Consider the following 20184-nt stretch of genomic DNA (forward strand, 5'->3'; position numbering starts at 1 on the left):
AACAAACAAAAATAATCAAGAACTACACTCTTTTCATTGGACTTTGTCAGATGTAGCAAATCCTAGCAAAATTAACTCTGGATCCATCCAGCAAAAGCCACATCCCAAATCCCTGTAAATTATTGGAGAGTATAAAACAGACTGATGAGGCAAGCATGATTTTTCTCTTGTATGTGAGAAAATATGAGTAAGCTTAAAGAATGGTGACAGGACTTTCAAACACACTAAATGAAATTTCTGAGCAGTTGAATTTTAATTTAATTTTTCAGTTAGTATTATTCAACTCTTGACATCAGAGTGAGATTGGAGGGGCAGAGAGGGAGCTGAAATCAGAAAAATGCCTGCTCATTACTTCCATAAAATTTGAAATTATGGGTTTAATTTCTTAGAAGATGCTTGAGCTGCACCTGCAGCTTCCAGGATGAAACATACCTGCATTTTCTTTTGTAGTAAATATAGCCTTAACCCTGCAACAATTGGCCTAGTGCATTAAACCCAAACACAAATTGAAGTGACTGGACACTTGATGCTTTATAGGTGCAGCTTTTATGTGAGTGTGGAGAGTAGTGGGGAGGAGAGGCTTGAACCTCAAATACATAGCAAAAAACAATCAGAAAACCATTGAAAATTAATTCCATATTTTGAATTATTTGTGTTTCAAAAATGTTATTGAAGGAATAATGAAAGGAGTGTGTGAAGCCTAACTATGTACTGTATTGTTATTCCAGGCTTCATCAGCAGTTTCTTGATGTTTCTGAGTTCCGAGACCCACCCTGATGGACTACTTGTAACCAGTGCCTAAGACTACAAAAACGTGTGTGAAAGAACCTTTCCTTGAAGAAAGCATCCATCTCAATATTGTGGAAACTCGGTGCAAGCCTTGCAAGGCGGGAGAACAATTTGTGCTTCTGTTGACGCTTGCGTGTGATCTCTGCTTCCTATGCACTCCAGCACCCCTATCAGTTCTTTGTTCTCCTTCACCAGCCCTGCAGTGAAAAGGCTGCTGGGCTGGAAACAAGGAGATGAGGAAGAAAAGTGGGCAGAAAAAGCTGTTGATTCCCTGGTGAAGAAGTTAAAGAAGAAAAAAGGTGCCATGGAAGAACTGGAAAGGGCTCTGAGCTGCCCAGGTCAGCCCAGTAAATGCGTCACGATCCCACGTTCCTTAGATGGGCGGCTGCAGGTGTCTCACCGCAAGGGGCTTCCCCATGTCATATACTGCAGAGTGTGGCGCTGGCCTGATTTACAGTCTCACCATGAGTTGAAACCACTGGAATGTTGTGAGTTCCCATTTGGGTCAAAGCAGAAAGAAGTGTGTATTAACCCCTATCATTACCGGCGGGTGGAAACTCCAGGTAATTCTTTCATCTACAAATGATTCACATCTCTATTATCTTTTGCGCTGGCAGGTCTAGGCTTGGTGCATCCTAACAAGTTGTGCTTTGAAATCTGAAAAGGTAGGCTCCACTTGTTAGAAGGACCCTGGCTCTTTCCTTGCTTGGTGACATCACAGCTCCACAACCAGGAATAGGAAGGGAGTAAGGAACACCTTGCCCATGGGGTCTGCATGCTATTGGACTCCTGAAGGAGCTGGGATCCTGTCCAGGGTGCTGAAAGGGAGCTTCTCTCCGTGGGCATGGGTGCTGGCTGGCCTCTGAACCCTCCCCTTGTAAACTGTTGTCCATTTGCATGAAGTCTAGGCAGTGTTCTAGACGTACTACCCTGGGTAGATTTATGTCTGAAACCCAATAATCAACTCATTAATCCACAGGAAAAATGTGTCACTAGCTCCCTGTTTTAACAACTGCAGTTGGAATAAGATGGCTTATTTTGCTATGGGTAGGAAACTAACTCATTTGATTCTTCCTGAAGTGCCTGGTGGCCTACCTTCAGTGGCATTAACTTACCTAAATGGACAGTTTATGTGAAGTAAGTCTCCCAAGTTCCCATAAAACAAATTTTCCCCCTGACAGTCATCTTTAGACTGTTCTTGGTCAGCACTGAAAACTTACGACCTCAGAGACAGGTCATTTAATTGGCCTTTGTGTCAATAAAACAACTGTTAAAAAATTACAGTGTTCTGCCTTGACTTCTGTAGGGATCTTAAAGAGCAGGGCTGGTAGAGATCTTGAGCAGTCATCCTCTTCTCCTCTGCTCCTACCAAAACAGATGACCAAGTACATTCCCGACAGGTCTATTTCTAATGAGCTCTAAAAATCCCATGTGACAGAGGTTCCACAAACTCCCCAAGCAAGTGATTTTGTTGATTTGCTATCCTTACAGTTCAGAATGATTTCTAATGTCTAACCTAGCTCCCTCTTGCTGCCAAAAAATCACAGTAATTTAATTTACTAATGGATACAGTTGGTAAGTGTATACTTATTATTCTGTGATTACTCTTTGTCTGGCATGAACTTTATTCTGAGGTGACATTAGGATCAGATAAGTGAACTGTGGGATGTTTCTCTTCACACAGATGAAATAAGGCAAAGACATTTGTTAACATTTGTTAAACAACACAGGCTGCTCCCTTTTCTGATAGTCCTTCCACTGCAGTGGTGCTGTCATTTTGAAGCTTTATCCAACTGCTGTAAACATTGTCACAACTAAAATTTTACAGCTGTAGTGAGTGGTGCTTGTTTTCAACAGTTTTCAGTGGGAAATGCTGATCTCCTGCCTTGCTAAAGTAAACTCCTCAAGAATTTAAGAATAGATGCTCATAAAGTATCCCATTTTGTGTATCTTTCTCTTTTCAGCCTGCAGTCTTCAGTGTCTTTTATTTTTTTTCTTCTAGTGTAACTCCAGCGTAGTTAATGGAGTCTTCTTAACATGGTAGCTGACAGCACCTCACAGTGCTGTTTTCAACCCTCATCTTCTGATCTCTTCATTGCCAGCTAGCAAATGCTAGCACTAGGGTAGTCCAGCAGCTGCTAAATGGCTGTCCTGACTGAAACTTCGGAAGGTTTCAGCCATGAACATGTCTCTATTGTTTCTTTGTGCAGCAGACTGGCTACATCTATACTGGTACGTAAGCCTAGGCCAAGGTGAAGGTCTGAGTATTCCTAAATTGGTAGCATGCTCCCAGGCACAGCTTTGACCCATGCAAACTCACATGGATGGGCAATTCTCAGGGTGCAGAGGTTAGCCCATAGGAGGGACTTTGGGTGCTTTGACTGCCTTGTTTCAGAGCTGAAAGTGAGAACAGCTGCAAGGATACAAGCTGTGCTGTGCCAGTTCTCCACAGGACTTGGGAATTGTTCTTAGGCTGTTGTATTCACCCCTTCTGCTCTTCTTACAGGGACAACTCACAATCTGAAGTTCACAAATTAATCACTTCCTTGCTAAAGATGAAGTGCAGCAATGACATAGTGTGCAACCTATTCAGGTGTGCTGGGGCAGCAGCAGGAGAGGCAACTTACATCACTGCAAGTGGCAGCAATGCAGCTGCAGTCTAGAGGCTGTTAGAAAGCAGTACTGCAAGGAGGTGGTGGTGAGGCAAGAGAAGAAATGAGCTCCAGGAAAAAGTGGTAGCAGTGAGATCATCACAGAAAAGGCTGGGAGTGACTGATCTAGGCGCCAGTCTGTTTAAACAACAGTCCTCTTTTAACTACAGGAAATCTGCATCTTGGCTGTTGGTGATCTTAGGCTTATGTGAGATTCTCTGAGTCTCATCTTCTGGAGCTAAAGAATCCACCCATGAAGTTAGTCAGCAGCACATTTTTTTTTATAATCCACAGGCCAGTATTACTTTCATACATACATCCACCCTTTTGGGCCTCACTTTCCATCACTGCAGTCTCCCTTGCTGAGTCAACCACTCTGTGACCAGATCTGTTAACTTTTATTTAGACCAAATGAGTTGTGTCAAAGATGAGAGAGCCTCAACTGTTTTGGTTTTTTTTTTTTAGTGGTCTGGCAGATCAGTAGACCTCTATTATTTGAGAGCAAGCTTCAAGCTCTTGCCTGTGAGTCAGGGGTTTTATTGCCTCCACTGTGTCCTCAGATATCCAGCCACATCCTAGTCTATGGTGACCAGTACTGCACAGGTTATGTGTAGCTTTTATTGCTGCTAGCAGTATCTCCAACAGATTTCTTCTCAGGTCTGCTGAGAAACAGGTGCCATTTAGGAAAAAAGCAGCAAGTATTTCCTTTATTTGTGCAATGTCCCACTTGGGGAGGGGCTAGGCCACCTAGCCTAAAGGAGGTAGGTGTGGTATTTAGGCTCTACTTCCCACTTTGTTCTCCTTCAAAGAGCTGGTGAGAATTCTGAATGGTTTATTGTCAGGAGAAGCTGTCATTTCAGAAAAGTACAGAAGCTGCTTAAATACATACTCTGTTATTTTTATATGAAATCATTAATGTGAGGATATTGGATACTCTAGTGTGCACCATCGCTGCAGACAGCAGAAGCCTAAGTGAACTTTTGACTTACACTAACTGATTGTCAAGCACGAATGGGACTAAGAGATGGTAGCCTCCCCCTTGAAAGACCACTTGATGATCTTGCTGTTGGCTGTGAGTCTGGTGTTTGTGAGTGGCCATGGTCATAGGGAGCAAGTGGATCTCACCAGAGGGTAGTTCTCCAAAGGTAGTAAACTCTGCAGAGGTTGACTGATGTATGAGAAATTGCAGTGTGGATGGTGTACCTGGAATTAAACTGCAAGGCAGGTGGTTTGCTTGCTGTAGCACCTGAAGTCACAGGCTATGGGCATGGCCACGTTTCAAGGAAGAACTGTTGCCGATAAGGGGAACAGGAGAAAGCCTAGTGCAGGAAAGGCAGTGGCAGGACTCGGAGCATGACTATATTTGTTTTCAGCTGAACAAAGATCATCAGCACTTGGACATGCATAGAAGGAGCAATCCTCTCTTGCTCTCAGTGGAGAACAGCAGGTAGGAGAAAAGAATTCCACTGAGTGAGACAATGCAAGTAAATAATGAAGACAGGTAGGTCCCCATGCTCTCAGTTACTTAGTTTCATGCCTCTGGTCACATTTCCTTCAGGGTGGTTGAGCCCTGGAGAGTGAAGAACAAGGAGAACAAGGCCCTATGGGGAATTTTTAGCCACAGACAAGAAAATAGCTGAATTCCTCATCACCACAGGAGCTTTAGCCCTCTAGGCAGCCGCAGTGCAGTCAGTGGAAATACTGAGTGAGGTGGCAAAAGCTGTACAGCAGAGCAAAAAAATAAGAATACTTTGGTCAGAGCTGGGAAGGAGTTCAAGGCTTGAAAATTCCTCTTGCTGACTCACTCAGGGCGAGTCAAAGGCTTTCCCTGGCAAGTTCTGTTCACACATTCAGATTCTCAGCTTTCATATACAGACGTTGTGTTGAGCTCTCGCAAGGCTGCAGAAAGCTGCTTCCTTCACAGTGGTACCCACAATGAGATGCCACCTCTCCAGAGCTGTATGACACAGCTGTAGCACAGCTGTCCATAGCTCAGAATCTCTGCTGAGTACCAAGGGATCACCAGTTGCCTGCTTCCTAAGGCTGCTGGTCAGAGCTGGCTGAGCAGCATCAGACCTGGTTCATGGAGCAGCAGAGGAAAACTCCAGAGGCAGCAGCAGCTCAGTCTGGAGCTTCTCACAGGAGTGTGATGAAGAGGTTATTAATTTATGAGTATGAAAGATGAATTATATAAACAATGTTATTAATAATTACAATTATTAATAACCTATGAATCATTATTTTATATACAGATTCTAGGGCACGATTGTGAAATACATCCCATAAGTGGTTTAGTATTTCAATTTGGACCCAATCAGAATATTTACAGAGTTAATTTGCATTACAAGAACACGAAGGGTGCAATTCCGCCGCTTGTCCACCAGGCGGCGACTCGACAGGACGCTGCCGGTTGCTTAACTCTATACAGAGAGTATTACAATATGTCAGAGGCTTGAACTGGAAATGTTACGCTGCTAGGCGCGGGTGCTTTGAACTGGGTGTTAGTGGGTGCTGCACACGTGAAAAATAGACTGTGTCCTTCGTAGCGAGGTTAGTTGATTAGCTGCAGCAGAGGGGCTGGTGGGCAACCTTGTCCCTCCCACTGCAGCGGAGAGGGGGCAGAATGTAGGCTAGCCTCTGGCCAGAAGCTCATTAGAAATGCATTGTGCCACAGACTCGCCTACACAGTCTTTTAAAAGGTATCCCAGGGCCTTGTGTTTCCAGGCTGGTAAGGAAATTACTTTCTCAGTGAACCTCCTGCCATCAAACCAATCTTTTAAAAGTTTTTAGGGCTCAGTTCTTCAGTTCATGAGTGATTGGTTAAGTTCCCAAATGGTATATGTCAGTGGGCAGGAGCATGATTTAACCCTGCCCCAGCTGCAGTGTAGTGCTACATCAGGCAAGAAGCTATAAACATGCTATTGGTACTAGATGCTTGTGTTCCTCCTTCCCCTTAAACTGCCCCAGTTCTCTGAGCAATCAATGTGCAATGAGAATACATTCCTAGGAGAGTGTTCCTACAGTCTCTTCTCATTAAGCACATTGCTATTTGTTTCCCTAAACTAGTGAGGATGGACTGAAAGGTTACATGCTGCTAGGTTTTAGGTCAGAGAAACTCTGAATGCTTGGTCAATCAATACAAGCCTGCTGAATTGTTCCCAGTGTTGGGACAATTCACGCATGTCACACATGCTCATGCATGCCTCTTCTCTGGTGGCTTTTAGATCCATGCAATAGCAGCTGGGGATTCATTCCCTCTAATTGTGTTTGAGGGCTTAACTAAGATAATTCTTTGCATTGAGAGTTGTTAGCCGTTGGAATGGGCTGCCCAGGGAGGTGGTGGAGTCACCGTCCCTGGAGGTGTTCAAAAGGGGATTGGATGTGGCATTTGGTGCCAAGGTTTAGTAGTCATTAGGTTTTGGGTGACAGGTTGGACTTGATGATCTATGAGGTCTCTTCCAACCTTATTGATTCTATGAATTCTATTCTATGATCTGGCACTATTTGAGCTACTAACTAATAAATTTTGGGGTACCTGAATTAATCATTGTAGGTGCTGTCCTCCCCCCATCTACTGTGGGGAATCCAACTAAAGCCTCTAGTTGAGCTCTCATATGCAGAAAGATTTAGCAAGCCTCTTTGTGGTCCAGCCAAGGGACTGTATCTTCATAAATAAGTCACTGGTTGGGGTTTTCTAAAGTATTCTGGCTCCAGTTCTGTTCTCGATCCTGACACATCAGGATCCAAAGTAATTTGTGCCAACTTCAGATTTCGCAATACAGCAGTGCTGTTAACAGCACTGAAAGTATGAGATACAAGTGATAAGAGTTTGTGAAGAGAGGCAGTATCTTCTATGAGACCAGTTTCAGTTTTCTGAATTTAGTTTCAGGTTTTATTAACGTCTTAACTCCCAACCATTGACATTTGCCTCTTCTTGCTAGGTCTTTTCTAATTGTATTGCAAGAGCCAAATTAATATTGTGCCAATATTTGAATTGCCATTTACATTTCCTTTTAAAGATTCCCCTGTCTGGCTGGCAGCATTTTCAGATACCTGAAAAACCTTTTAAATCTGGTGTCTAGCTTCAGATCTGTGCTTCTTTTTGCCCATCTGAGAACGCTGGCAATAAAATATGCAGTGTGTTGTGGAGTGTGTTCCTTGTAATTAAACTTGGCTGTGGTTTTGGCAAATCCTGGTGATAGTGTTTAGCAAACACTTGACATGTTCAGTCTTTCAGGAAGGAGGGAATAGGTAATTTTGAGAGGAAGAAATGTGCCACTTGCATTTCTATAAAAGGACTGGGTGCACGTCATACCCATGCATTTTATTGTACCTTCCTCATCAGGATGGAGTCTATATTTTACATATAGAATTGCTGTAACTGGCTGCAAATATGGAAAAAGGAAATGGTAGGATGAGCTTTTGATGCTTGTTTTTGGAAAAGTTCTGTTACCCTTCAGTGCCTTGTATATAGACAGCAAAATTTGGGCAGTGTGGAATACGCCTCTCTTTAACTTATAAGGAGATATACTTTCAAGAGTACAGTTTTAACCATTTTTTTCCTGTTCTTGTTTTTATTTTCAGTCCTACCTCCTGTACTTGTTCCAAGACACAGTGAGTTTAACCCTCACCTCAGCCTCCTTGCCAAGTTTCGAAACACTTCTCTACACAGTGAGCCTCTGATGCCACACAATGCTACCTATCCTGATTCTTTTCAGCATCCTCCATGCACCCCTTTTTCATCATCACCCAGCCACATGTTTTCCCAGTCACCTAACAGCATCAGCTATCCCAACTCACCAGGAAGCTCTTCCGGACCAGGAAGTCCCTATCAGCTCACAGGTAAGAATGAGCTTTCAGATGAGTAAGAATTGAGAGGTCTCGAGCACAAGCCCTGTGAGGAGAGGCTGAGGGAGCTGGACTTGTTTAGCCTGGAGAAGAGGAGGCTCAGGGGAGACCTTATTGCTCTCTACAACTTTCTGAAAGGAGGCAGTAAACAAGTGGGGGTTGGTCTCTTCTTCCAAGCAACCAGTGGCAGAACAGGAGGACACAGTCTCAAGCTGTGCCAGGGAAAGGTTAGGCCTGAGTTGAGGAGAAAGTTCTTCACAGAAAGAGTAATTGGCCATTGGAATGTGCTGCCCAGGGAGGTGGTGGAGTCACTGTCCCTGGAGATGTCCAAAAAAGGATTGGATGTGGCATTTGAAGCCATGGTTTAGTTGTCATGAGGTGTTAGGTATTAGATAATAGGTTGGACTTGATGATCAGTGAGGTCTTTTTCAACCTGGTTGATTCTGTGATTCTGAATGAGCTCTCATCCCAGCTGAGGCAATTGAGGTTCTTGGCCATGGCCTGGGGTCAGGTGTCAGTTCTATGTGCTCACCACAGGTTGTAGTTACAGACTGAACTGTGGTACAGGATGGATCTGGAACGTGATTTCTTGTGACCCTTTCTTAGTGCTGTCTCCCAGCTGGATGCTCAAGGGACTAAGACTTGTAGCCATAGAATCACAGAATTACAGAATCATAGAATGGTTGGCTTGGAATAGACCTTAAAGATCATCTAATTTCAGCCCTCCTGCAAGGGCAGTGACATCCTCCTGTAGATCACGCCTCCTCCCACTCCTGGAATTGCCCATGTGACATTTTGTGATTACTGTAAGGGAAAAGTTGAGTGGGGCAAGTCTGCCAGGCTACCTTCTGCCTGAAGCTGCCCATCCAAGTTTCTGATATAATCCACAGAACAAAACACTTACTGCATCTGTGTTTAGGCACCTCTAATACAGATGGCCAGGGTAGGGACCTTTAGTAACTCCATTAAGAGAGACAGGATAAAATGTGGAAATTGGTACACAGAAATATTTCTTAAATGTATGGTGATCCCACTGACACTATGAATTTCAGGAAATTAAGGTGTTTAACAAGCTGTCCCCAAATTTGGTGAAGCCACTAGGCAAATTCCTGTGACTTCGGAACATGTTTCATCAGCTCTGCGGTTCTGAGGTCAGCAGGGTTATGTCACTCAGATTGTTTTCTTTGCAAACCTGTTTAGTACTCCTCTAATTACCTGAGAATTTAACTATACTTTTGCTGTCAAATATACCAAGAAGATGTTGTGCAACGTAGCTGAGAGCTAGCTGTAATAGCAAAACATGCTTCAGAATCACTTCTGCACTTGGTTCAAATAGTTTCAATGACCTCAGCTTTTTCTCAAAGATTAATTTCTGGCCAAATCCTGTAATGTAATGCTTCAGTGTTTCAACTACAAAGAATTTAAATTCATATCCTTAATGATACACCTTTTTCGAGTTTAAGTGCAAGAAAGGTGTTTATTTTTACATGGTATTTGTTGTATTTGAACTTCCTCTTACAGTGGACACTTCCAACAGTGTGATGTTTTTCTTTCCCCTTGCATTCATTGAATGGACCTTCATTCATTTCTCCTGTAGATCTGCACTTTGGATTAAATTGTATTTAGCAACACTCAAACATTTCAGCAAGTAGTAGGACTTGTTTGTCCTCTTCCATCTTCTTCTTTCACTGCTGTGTAACCAAAGTCAATTCGGTGGTGCTGGTCCCAACAGGTAAATCAGGCCCATTCCAACTATGCAATGGCTCTTACTCATGCATTTAACTGAACTTGGGACCTTGCAAACCTACTTAAAAATGGATGTGGCTTAACCTGAGCTTCAGTATATCACAGTGTACATCATGCTGATAAGCATAATTTGCCTGTGTAACAATCAGGGGCGGAAGACTATCTAAAGCAAACGAGTTACATCAAGAACCTTGGGTGGGATTGGTGTCACCAAATATAGATGTCAACAATGCAAATTTCTACCTCTCACACATTTGTATATACTCTCTAGTTCATGGAGAGAAATGGACACTCCTAGAGCAAGATTCATTGCATCTTGAAGGTACATGTCTAAAGTAGCAGAGACACACCATGGCTGCAGGTTCCTATTTTTCTTTAGTGGGTGACTAGCTTAGATGGAGACATCAAAAATACCCATATAACCGTGTTATATTACTTTTTGTGACTTGTATTCTCTTCCATTCTTACTTGATTTTGTTTTAGTATTCTAACTTGTTGCATTTTATGTGGGAGGGTTATGTTATGTTATGTAGCGTGTGAAATGCCCAAACCTTGAGCAATGCTTAAATAGAATAACATCTCTATGCAGTACTTACTTGGAATATTCAGTGCTTGTGTTATGAGACACTCTGTTTGCTCACTCTCGGTGAAGTTGCTCTGTTTTGAGGACTAGCCAACAGCACCAGAACAAGGGGACACAGTCTCAAGCTGCGTCAGGGGAGGTTTAGACTCGAGGTGAGGAGGAAGTTCTTCACCCAGCGAGTCATTCGGCATTGGAACGGGTTGCCCAGGGAGGTGGTTGAGTCATCGACCCTGGAGGCGTTCAAGAGGAGATTGGACGTGGCACTTGGTGCCATGGTCTAGTCATGGGGTCTGTGTTGATAGGTTGGACTCGATGATCTTCGAGGTCCTTTCCAACCTAAGTTATACTGTGAAATACTGTGAAATTCCAGGCACAAAAGGAAATGTCATCCTGGACCTTTAGTCCTGCAAGCTTGTGTATGGCTCTAACATGCACACAAACTGACTTTCTATTCAGATGAATAAAATTATATGCTTTCAGTGCTTATGCAATGAATTTAAATGTTTTCTAATATGAATTCCCTTTTTCTTTGGCTTTTTATAGCCTCCCATCTTTCTGGAGAATCTCCACTATTGTCACCTGTTTTCTAGCTTACTGTGCAATAAATAAAACAAACCAGGACAGGGCAGGACAAATATGACCAAGTCTGATTTTTGAGTCTAAAGGCTGTATTTTTTTATAGCCTGGGGAGAAGTTTTAAATTTGCAAGAGAAGTCTGAAATAGAGGGATCAAATTGTTATTTTGTTAGGGTAACAGCCGGTGTTAACAGAGCGCTTTACCGGACACTGACCTGGGGCACTGTTGTGACTGTCCCTCTTTCAAGTCTAGTTTGTCTGATATGACAACCCATCCTTCCTTCCCATCCTCCCTGAACATGTAATGGTCTTAATCTGAAGACATAAGGGATGTCAGGTTCAGATCCATGCTTTTTTTCCCAGCCCTTCTCTAGCTAAATGATGCTGAAGAAGTGTCCATCACAAAAAGCTGGGGAGAGTTTACCAGTGCATTGATTGGTAAATCTCGTTTCTCTTTTCCTTCTTTCAAATAGTGGAAACCCCACCCCCGCCTTACCACACAAGAGAACCTCCAGGAACCCACAATGGGCGGTCCATGGATGCAATAGCTGAAAGTCAACTAGTGCTGTCTGTGCCCAATGGAGGTAAATCTGCCGATGGAGAAGCTGAAAGTAAATAACCATTTGTACTATTCTTAAAAAAAAACCACACCTTGTTAAGCAAAAGACTTACTTCAACAAGAAGGTTCAGTGATCTGTAATAATAGGTTTCAGAGAGCTTTGCAGTAAGGCTGTGTAATCCATCCACTAGCTAGTGTAATAGGTTGACTTGAATTCAGTGAATTATCTGTGAAGTTGCAGAGTTTAAGCATTATTTGCAGTCATGGACTACTACACGTAGAAAGCTGTTAATGAAAGCAAACGCTGTTATCGATGTTGTAAAGGCAAAGATATCAAATTAAGCATAGTGAGGCAATATAACACACAAGAGCACTATCAACAGGTAGTTCTTTATCACCTTCAGTTCTGAGTTTAAAGCCTTGTGGTTGGGACCTTTGTTCCATCTTTGTATTCATGTTACTTCAGTGACTGGCTAGAAGAGAAAAGGATACATCTTAGAGAAGTATAAAGAAATTTTTGCAGAAGGCCAAGCTCTTTGACCTCACGTAAGAATGCTTTAGTGGGAGAAGGCATGTATGGTCAGAGTACAAGGGTCTGGGATTCTCCTTGCTCCACTCAAAGCCACTTATGACCTCTCCAGCTACCTCCAGACTAGTAGTGTCTGGTGATGCCTCCATCATTCAAAGCCCATTGCTGCAGAGCAGCAAAAGGAAATTGAGTTCTTCTGATGGTTTTTGCTTTGGATTCCTGATACGGCAGAAGCCTTTTAGTTCAGCATATTGTAATCCTAAACAAATGTCCTTTATAGACTAAACACTTGTACAGGTCTGCACATTAAAAAAATAATGCCAGCTTTCTGAAACAACGAGGGATGTGTGTATCTCAGAACTGGAGCAGAAGGGAGATGAGGGTGATAGTACTAATTATGGATGAGCACACAGAATGGCCAGATAATAACTAGTTATTTTTAAATACATTGCCAAGATACTTCAATCTCTTTATCATGGTTTACCATTCCTGATCACTACCCTAGTGAATATTAGTTGGAAATTTATTAGAGGTTATGCACAGAGGTGTTCTGGGGACAGAGGGGCTCACATGCCTGTGGTGAGGAGGCAGGGTAAGGTTTCTTACTAATTCCTGTAGGACAAATGAGGCTTAGAGATTCTGTTACACTTTTAAGTCTTTCCCTGTCTCTGAGTTAGAAAACCTGGCAGGGGTACGTCCAGAAGGAATGACCTTGCTGACATTTCTACTTATAGTCCCACATGGAAGTGGAAAACCCCAAAGCATGCAAAAAATTGAGGGGAGTAATTGATTACTTCTGAACTTCAGAGTTTGGTATTAGGCTGAAGGCTTGGCTTAGTTTTGGCTTCCTTTGAGCCCATCTGTCATCCCGAGCTCCTGCTAGTGTGCAGAGGAGATGTATCCCTTACTATTTTCAGTGCACAGATTGGGCCCTGGTTCAGTAAGCAATGTCAGCATGTGCTTAATTTAATGCAGTGGAGTTATCACTTAAAAGAACAAGTGGGACTCCTCAGAGACTTAGAGTTAAGCTGGCGTACTAGTGCTTTGCATGTTTGAAGCTTCAGTCATAAAGTTAAGAAGAAACAGAAGCTGCTATTGGGATAAAGCATAGCATAAGTGACTGTTTACATGAAAAGCCAGGGGTTTATGAATAGGAGGGAGGGAAGGAAAGAGAACAGAAAAGGATTGTTTAAAATATGTTACTGAGACCTGAACAGCTGATTAATTCTGTTTTCTCCAGACTTTCGGCCTGTTTGCTATGAGGAACCCCAACACTGGTGCTCAGTTGCCTACTATGAACTCAATAACCGGGTAGGGGAGACTTTCCAGGCTTCCTCACGAAGTATTCTTATAGATGGATTTACAGATCCCTCAAATAACAAAAACAGGTTCTGCCTGGGACTGCTCTCAAATGTAAACCGCAACTCTACTATAGAAAACACCAGGAGACACATAGGAAAAGGTAAGAGGAAATCTCTTTTCCTTGGGAATACTCAGCTCTTGAAAGAACCATGCACTGCATTAACAAACCAGCTGATTTGTCAGATGTGCTTATCTTAAAACCAAAGCTCAGAGATTACTTCTGAAATACAAGAAAAGCATTTGATTCTTTTCTGACTGGATAACAATCAACAGAGTAGCTCCTTACAAAAGCTATTTTCTTGGCCAGTGAAGAGAAAAATGATGTTTATAGTTGTGTGCTCTAATTTAGCAGTATGTATTTTCATTTTATTTATTAGAGCTTCTGGCAGCTGGGAATATTGCCACTGAAATGCCACTAAAAGGATAATTGCTGGTGCCTCAGGGCTGGTTCTCCTCCCACCAAATAACAAAGGGAGATGGATGAAACACTTAGTAGTTGAGTTACTTGGCTGAAGAACTCTACCCCAGAGTTGCTTTTGTAGCTTTTCCCTCCTACAAGTCTGATTCCCTGCCTTGTCAGCTTCTTGCCAGAAAAATTAAGTCTTGGATTCTCCCTCCAGCAGTTCTTGTATACTTCACTTCTGGAATATATACCTGCTCTGTGTGCAGGATCATACGCTACTGGTGACAAGTATGAGGGGACCGCACCTGGACATATGTGGCCGCAAACACTCCATCCAAGCTTAGTGGGGCAGTGTTGGGCCTGATACTGTTCCAGAATTTACTGTTGTTTGTGCCAGTGAGTCAGAGCCTGTACTGGCCACTTCTCTGTGCAGATGAAGCTTTGCTTGTTCTGGTATATCCAGTCTAGACTCATTATCCTGCCAACCCAGCCTCTCACCAGTAGCTGCTTGGGAATGGATTTCCCACTGGGCTAATTAACTCTTAATTGTTTCACTACTATTATCTTGTCAACTTCATCTCATTTCCCAGGCCTAGAGCAGTATTTTAATTGACTCTTGATAGGGTAGTGTTGAATGACTGAATATGAGGAAGCTCTGAGACAAATGTGACATAGTTTTTATAAACAACAGTGAACCTGAGGCTGGCACAGGCGATGTTGTACTTATCTCTTGTACTTTTCTCTGGAAGGGAAAGTGCTGGTGTTGCAGATGCACTGTGTGAAATCAGTGTGATGCTTCAGGTGTCTTGTCATAATACTTTGTTTTGAGGGGTGCAAATGTGTTGTACATCTAGTTCTAACTTACTTAAAAAGTAGAGCAAAGCCTCTCTGTCATCATAAGGTGTCAGAGGAGTGTAGATCAAAGCTGAGCATGGCCTTAACAGAAGAATAACGAAAGATCCCAGAGCTGTCATCTGAGGATGTTACATCCTGTGATTTTTTGCCCCCAAAAAAGGAAGATACAGAATGGAAATAAAATGAGGTAAATGTTAATGGTCCTCATCCATTCAAGTATGAAGATCTGTCTTCATTGCTTAGAAGTCCTTTAAAGTCTTACACTAGGAATCTGCCTAAGGGAAGGGAGCAGGTTGCCCAGAGAGGAGTTTAGTATATCAGAGAGCCTTAATTTTACTGCTCTTCCCTGTTTATGCAAATCTTTAAAACAACATGTTCAAGTGTAGTAGAAGTGGCACCAGTACAGGCCTGCAGAAGGGCACGGAGCTCTTCCAAAAGTGTGTAGTTCAAAGGCATGCTGGACAGATGAAAGCTACTGAAATGGATACAATTGTCACATGTTAACAGGGAAGAAAAAAGAGTGAGTAAACAAGATTAGCTGTGTAGGATAAGGATATGTGATTGAATTGTCATCTAGCGTATCAGCATGAAATGGTTTCCAGGAAATACCACATCAAAGCTAAAAACAATCCAGAACACAATGCGACATCTACTAGCAATTGGACCTGTTTCAGCAGTCAGACTTCAAGGACAAAAAGGGGACTTTGTCAAAAAGATATGGATGCCTGGAGACTGCTGAATTTCCAGTTTCTGCAGAGAGCAATGAAATCCCACTGAAACATATGGACCCTTGGTTTGGTCTTGTACAAATATGCGTTCAGCTGCTTGGCTTCCTTAAGGGCGCTTGTCTCTGTTGAACAAATACCAGAAGAATGGAATTACACACTGACATTTCATTACTGCTGTATTTATTACTTTTTAATGTCCAGAAGGAAAAAGCAAATTGTAGCCTCTCCTTTCAGAAGTGGCTTTGGTGCTTTTGTTATTACAGTGCACAGTTTGGGCAATGCCTCTGAAAGCATTAGTTTTTTTTCATAAACTGAGTAACTCAATATACTCAAAATCCAAGGGTTTGGAGTTTTGCAACTTAGCCCCCATAAGTGTGGTCACTCTTAATTAGTGGCTGCACCTGTAGATTTGGAATGTGGTGAAACTGTTTTGTCCTTCTGTCCCTACCCTTTATTCTTACTCTATCTGTTTATTTCAGAAAGTTGTACGGACTGCATCAAGGTCTGCCGGGACCCTTTTGTTTTCAGCCCTTCCATTTTATCCATCATCTGCAGAAGGGAAAGGAGACATAGGTCAAATAATGGCACTCCCAGTGTGCAACACCTCATAATGTCTGGTGTGGTTGAGCTGGAGCTGATGACTGGTCTAATGGAGCTGTCATCTCACTTGTGTTCCCAGTGCAATACGAGCATGTACTTTGAGCCACACCCCCTGCCACTCACATCTAATTTGAGATCTCGTGGGTACATAGAATTTAGTAAAAGTCAAGTGATGATTTGAAGACAGACTTTAAGGTTCCTGTCTGAGTCACCCTGTGGGAAGTCTATGGGAGAGCGTTTTTCCCAGATTCCTTTCCCACTCAACCTGCTTTTCCCCAAGTTTTTCCCACTTCTATTTAGAGGCTGTTTTGTCCTAAGGATGTGCTACTGCCCCTTGCTGTCATGACCACAGAGTGATGAACAGACTGGGAATATGTAAGCAGTCTTTTTCATATGAAAGACAAGAGGAATAAAACTAATTGCAACAGAATTATTAAAGCACAGTTGTCACTGGCTTTATAGGCAATCCACTGAGACTGTGAACAAATATTTGTATGCAAGAGTTTGAATGATGTACCCTGGAGCAGAGAGGAGGATTTTGTTTTTATTTAGTAGTGGTTTTTATGAGAACAAAGAACTGAGTCCTTCCACCTCTTCTGGCCATGGGAGGGGTTCATCTCACCTAATCTAGCCATGGGAAAGGTGAATGTTGAGGCATCTTCACAGGATGACTTGGCCCCCTTCAGGTTGTGGTTTCACACTCGTATTTAAGCAGTCTGGGTCCTCACTGCAACACTTGCACTGAGGAAGGTCTCACTGCAAATGCATATTGATTTGTTCCATTTGTTTTAAAGTTTATTACCTGGTTCAGTTCCCCAGTCTGGCTGTATCTCCAGCCATTTCTGCCAACGTGAAATCAGGTGTGGGAAGAAGCAGTAGGGGCAGGGAATGAGAGCCTTTTCACACCTTCACAGATTTCCTTCAGTTTAAGCATGCCGTGAGCTTGCACTCCATAGCAAATGGAGAGAGTCATCTGGTCACATTGCCTCTCGTGTTCAATCAACTAGAGAAGGCAGTTACACAATTAGATTCAAGATTCACACAAGATTCCTTACTTTAAGTTTGCTGAATTGGGCTAAGATATGTTATTCCACCGATTTAGGTATATTTTCATGCAAGCAGATGTCCTGAGGGGACCAGAGTCTTTGAATGGATAGAAATACTCCTGTTTTCTCAAGACACTGTAAAAATTTCAGAGCTAGTGTTGGTAAGTCACTTGGGCACCAAAAATTCCAGAAGGAAATCAGTAATTCCCTTGCTAAAGTTTGCTTTGAACAGGATCTGATGAGTAAGTCATATTGTGTAGATACAAATAACATGGTTCTGATGTGGTGGATAAAGCAAAATACAGAAGAGCTAAGAACAGACCATGCTGTGTTTTAATTGCATGAGATGATAGTATGAGATGATAGGATCCTTTAGTAAAAAAAAAACCAGCATGCAGTAAAGTGGATCTTGGTTGGCATCCACATGCTCAACTATGAAAATACATATAGATTTGTAATGCACAGCAGATTTGTCAGTTCTTTGACGGTTTTGATCTATGTTTTGTATATGGTTGACATACATTTGGTACTTATGTGTGCTTTGTCTTAAAGTACTATATTGTTGGGTTAAAAAAGTAAAAAAGCCCACACAGAGAAAAACACCATGTGCCAAGACTTTTTCTCCTAGAGAAGTACCCTGAAACAGTGTTTATGACAATTTCTTTTTCCATTGTACAGATACACACAGAGTTTACTGTCTTTGGAAATGCAGTGGAGTGATCCTGGGCTTGTATGCCCACACCAAAGCAATAGATAAAGAATCACTGGTACAAAATGTGTTGTGAACAACGGAGAAATAATCCATGTTATTGTTTTCTTTGTCAAGGTGTTCATCTTTACTATGTTGGTGGGGAAGTTTATGCTGAATGTGTCAGTGACAGCAGTATTTTTGTGCAAAGCCGCAACTGTAACTACCAGCACGGTTTCCACCCAGCCACTGTCTGCAAGATCCCCAGTGGCTGCAGCCTCAAGATCTTCAACAACCAGCTCTTTGCCCAGCTGCTTGCCCAGTCAGTCAATCATGGTTTTGAAGTGGTGTATGAGCTGACCAAGATGTGTACTATTCGAATGAGCTTTGTTAAAGTAAGGATTCTTTGTTTTCTCTTGCATTTCCTGAAAAGGCAAATCCCATGGTGTGGTAGCTTTGGTGCAAAACTGGACTCCATCAAATCCTTCCCAAGTGGTGGTTTAGACACAACACTTGCAAACCACAATTTGGATTGCATGTTTTCCAGTATTGCCTTAAATTTTTACATGTTTAAAATCACTACCTATGGTGGTCAACATGGAAATTCTTGGATTCCAAAAATGTATTCTGTAGGCTTTGTGAGCAAAATAAGCAGAGATTGCATGGTGATTGCAAAGAGCTCAACTTAGAGGGACTTGCTAACATGTGAACATTGTAGCACATATCTTTGGTAGTTGTAATATCTCCTATCATTATTGCTTTGCAGTAGAGCTTAGTAGACCCATAGATCTGAAAATAATGTCCTTATGTCTTCAGACTAATTTACAGTCTCACCACTACTATAGACTGGTGTATATATAGTCCCAATCAAGGAATACTGGGTCCTCTTTCATCCCCCATTGAGCCTGCTGTGAATTATTGTTGTTTTCCACATTTGTGATCCTTGGAAAGACATGATGGCATTCACTCTAGCCAGCCACATGACCTAAAGAGCAGGCAGAATACAAAACTCAAAAGAGCATATGACCTTCTCCTGTTATTTGGAAGAGAGAGGCAGTCACCAAAGCCATTTCTGTTTCCATGTCTTTCATAACTGAGCTTTGAAGTCTGACTGATCTGTTTGTGAAGTATCAGCCTGGGAAATTTTCTTAAATCTTCTGAATGGCCTTCTCACCAAAATCATAGAATTGTAGAATCAATAAGGTTGGAAGAGACCTCAAAGATCATCAAGTCCAACCTGTCACCCAAGGCCTCATGACTACTAAACCATGGCACCAAGTGCCATGCCCAATCCCATCTTCAGCACCTCCAGGGATGGTGACTCCACCACCTCCCTGGGCAGCCCATTCCAATGGCTAACAACTCTCTCTGTGAAGAACTTTCTCCTCACCTCGAGCCTAAACTTCCCCTGGTGCAGCTTGAGACTGTGTCCTCTTGTTCTGGTGCTGGTAAAAAATGAGGTCTCTTGAGTCCTCTTAGCACTTAGGATTTACTTAGGTGCTTATTGTGGCCTCTAAACCCCAGAGAATGGTGAGTGTTTCAAAACTGCTTACAGATGTGCTAGATTGACTTCCTGTAGTGCTGCTGGGGAGAGTACCAACATTCTTCAGCCCATGGACTAGAGAAGTTGTACTATTGGTAGTCAGTTGGTCCTGCTAGGTACCATAAGAAGTGACTTTAGTATATCCCTTTGTCTTGCAAATTTGATTCTGTACAAATGACTGAATCAAGTTGATAGAATTCATATCTAAGATACTACCAAGCTTCTTGAAGTTCAAGCTCAGTTCCCCTATGTTCTGCAAAGCAGATGAGTTGAGTCCTATGCAGCTTTCTGCTTTAGACTCTTTCCAGCCATCCTTAGAATAAAACCTTTATTTTTAGAATAAACCAAACCAGGTCGGAAGAGACCTTCAAGATCATCGCGTCCAACCCATCAACAAATCCAACCCACCCAAACAGCTAACCCATGGCACCAAGCACCCCATCAAGTCTCCTCCTGAACACCTCCAATGACGGTGACTCCACCATCTCCCTGGGCAGCCCATTCCAATGGGCAATCACTCTCTCTGTATAGAACTTCTTCCTAATATCCAACCTGAACCTCCCCTGGTGCAGCCTGAGACTGTGTCCTCTTGTTCTGGTACTGGCTGCCTGGGAGAAGAGACCATCATCAGCCTGTCTACAACCTCCCTTCAGGTAGTTGTAGAGAGTGATAAGGTCA

General features: G+C 42.5%; 1 protein-coding gene across 4 annotated transcripts in view; it reads left to right on the plus strand.

The window, feature by feature from the left end:
- SMAD9 (SMAD family member 9) overlaps positions 1 to 20184 on the plus strand; it is a 44359-nt gene that overhangs the window by 12650 nt on the left and 11525 nt on the right. For 3 of the 4 annotated variants that reach the window (XM_068142712.1, XM_068142722.1, XM_068142730.1), the window contains exons 2-6: positions 729 to 1352; positions 8025 to 8282; positions 11667 to 11804; positions 13522 to 13743; positions 18102 to 18358. In XM_068142712.1, coding sequence (XP_067998813.1) covers positions 941 to 1352; positions 8025 to 8282; positions 11667 to 11804; positions 13522 to 13743; positions 18102 to 18358 — 1287 coding nt within the window. In that variant the 5' untranslated portion in view covers positions 729 to 940. The remainder of the gene's footprint in view (positions 1 to 728; positions 1353 to 8024; positions 8283 to 11666; positions 11805 to 13521; positions 13744 to 18101; positions 18359 to 20184) is intronic. The other variant, XM_068142739.1, reaches the window with a different exon arrangement.

This window comes from Melanerpes formicivorus, unplaced genomic scaffold (assembly GCF_026170545.1).
Source record: "Melanerpes formicivorus ecotype bairdi unplaced genomic scaffold, bMelFor1.0.p_v2 SCAF_1, whole genome shotgun sequence".
NCBI lineage: Eukaryota > Metazoa > Chordata > Aves > Piciformes > Picidae > Melanerpes > Melanerpes formicivorus.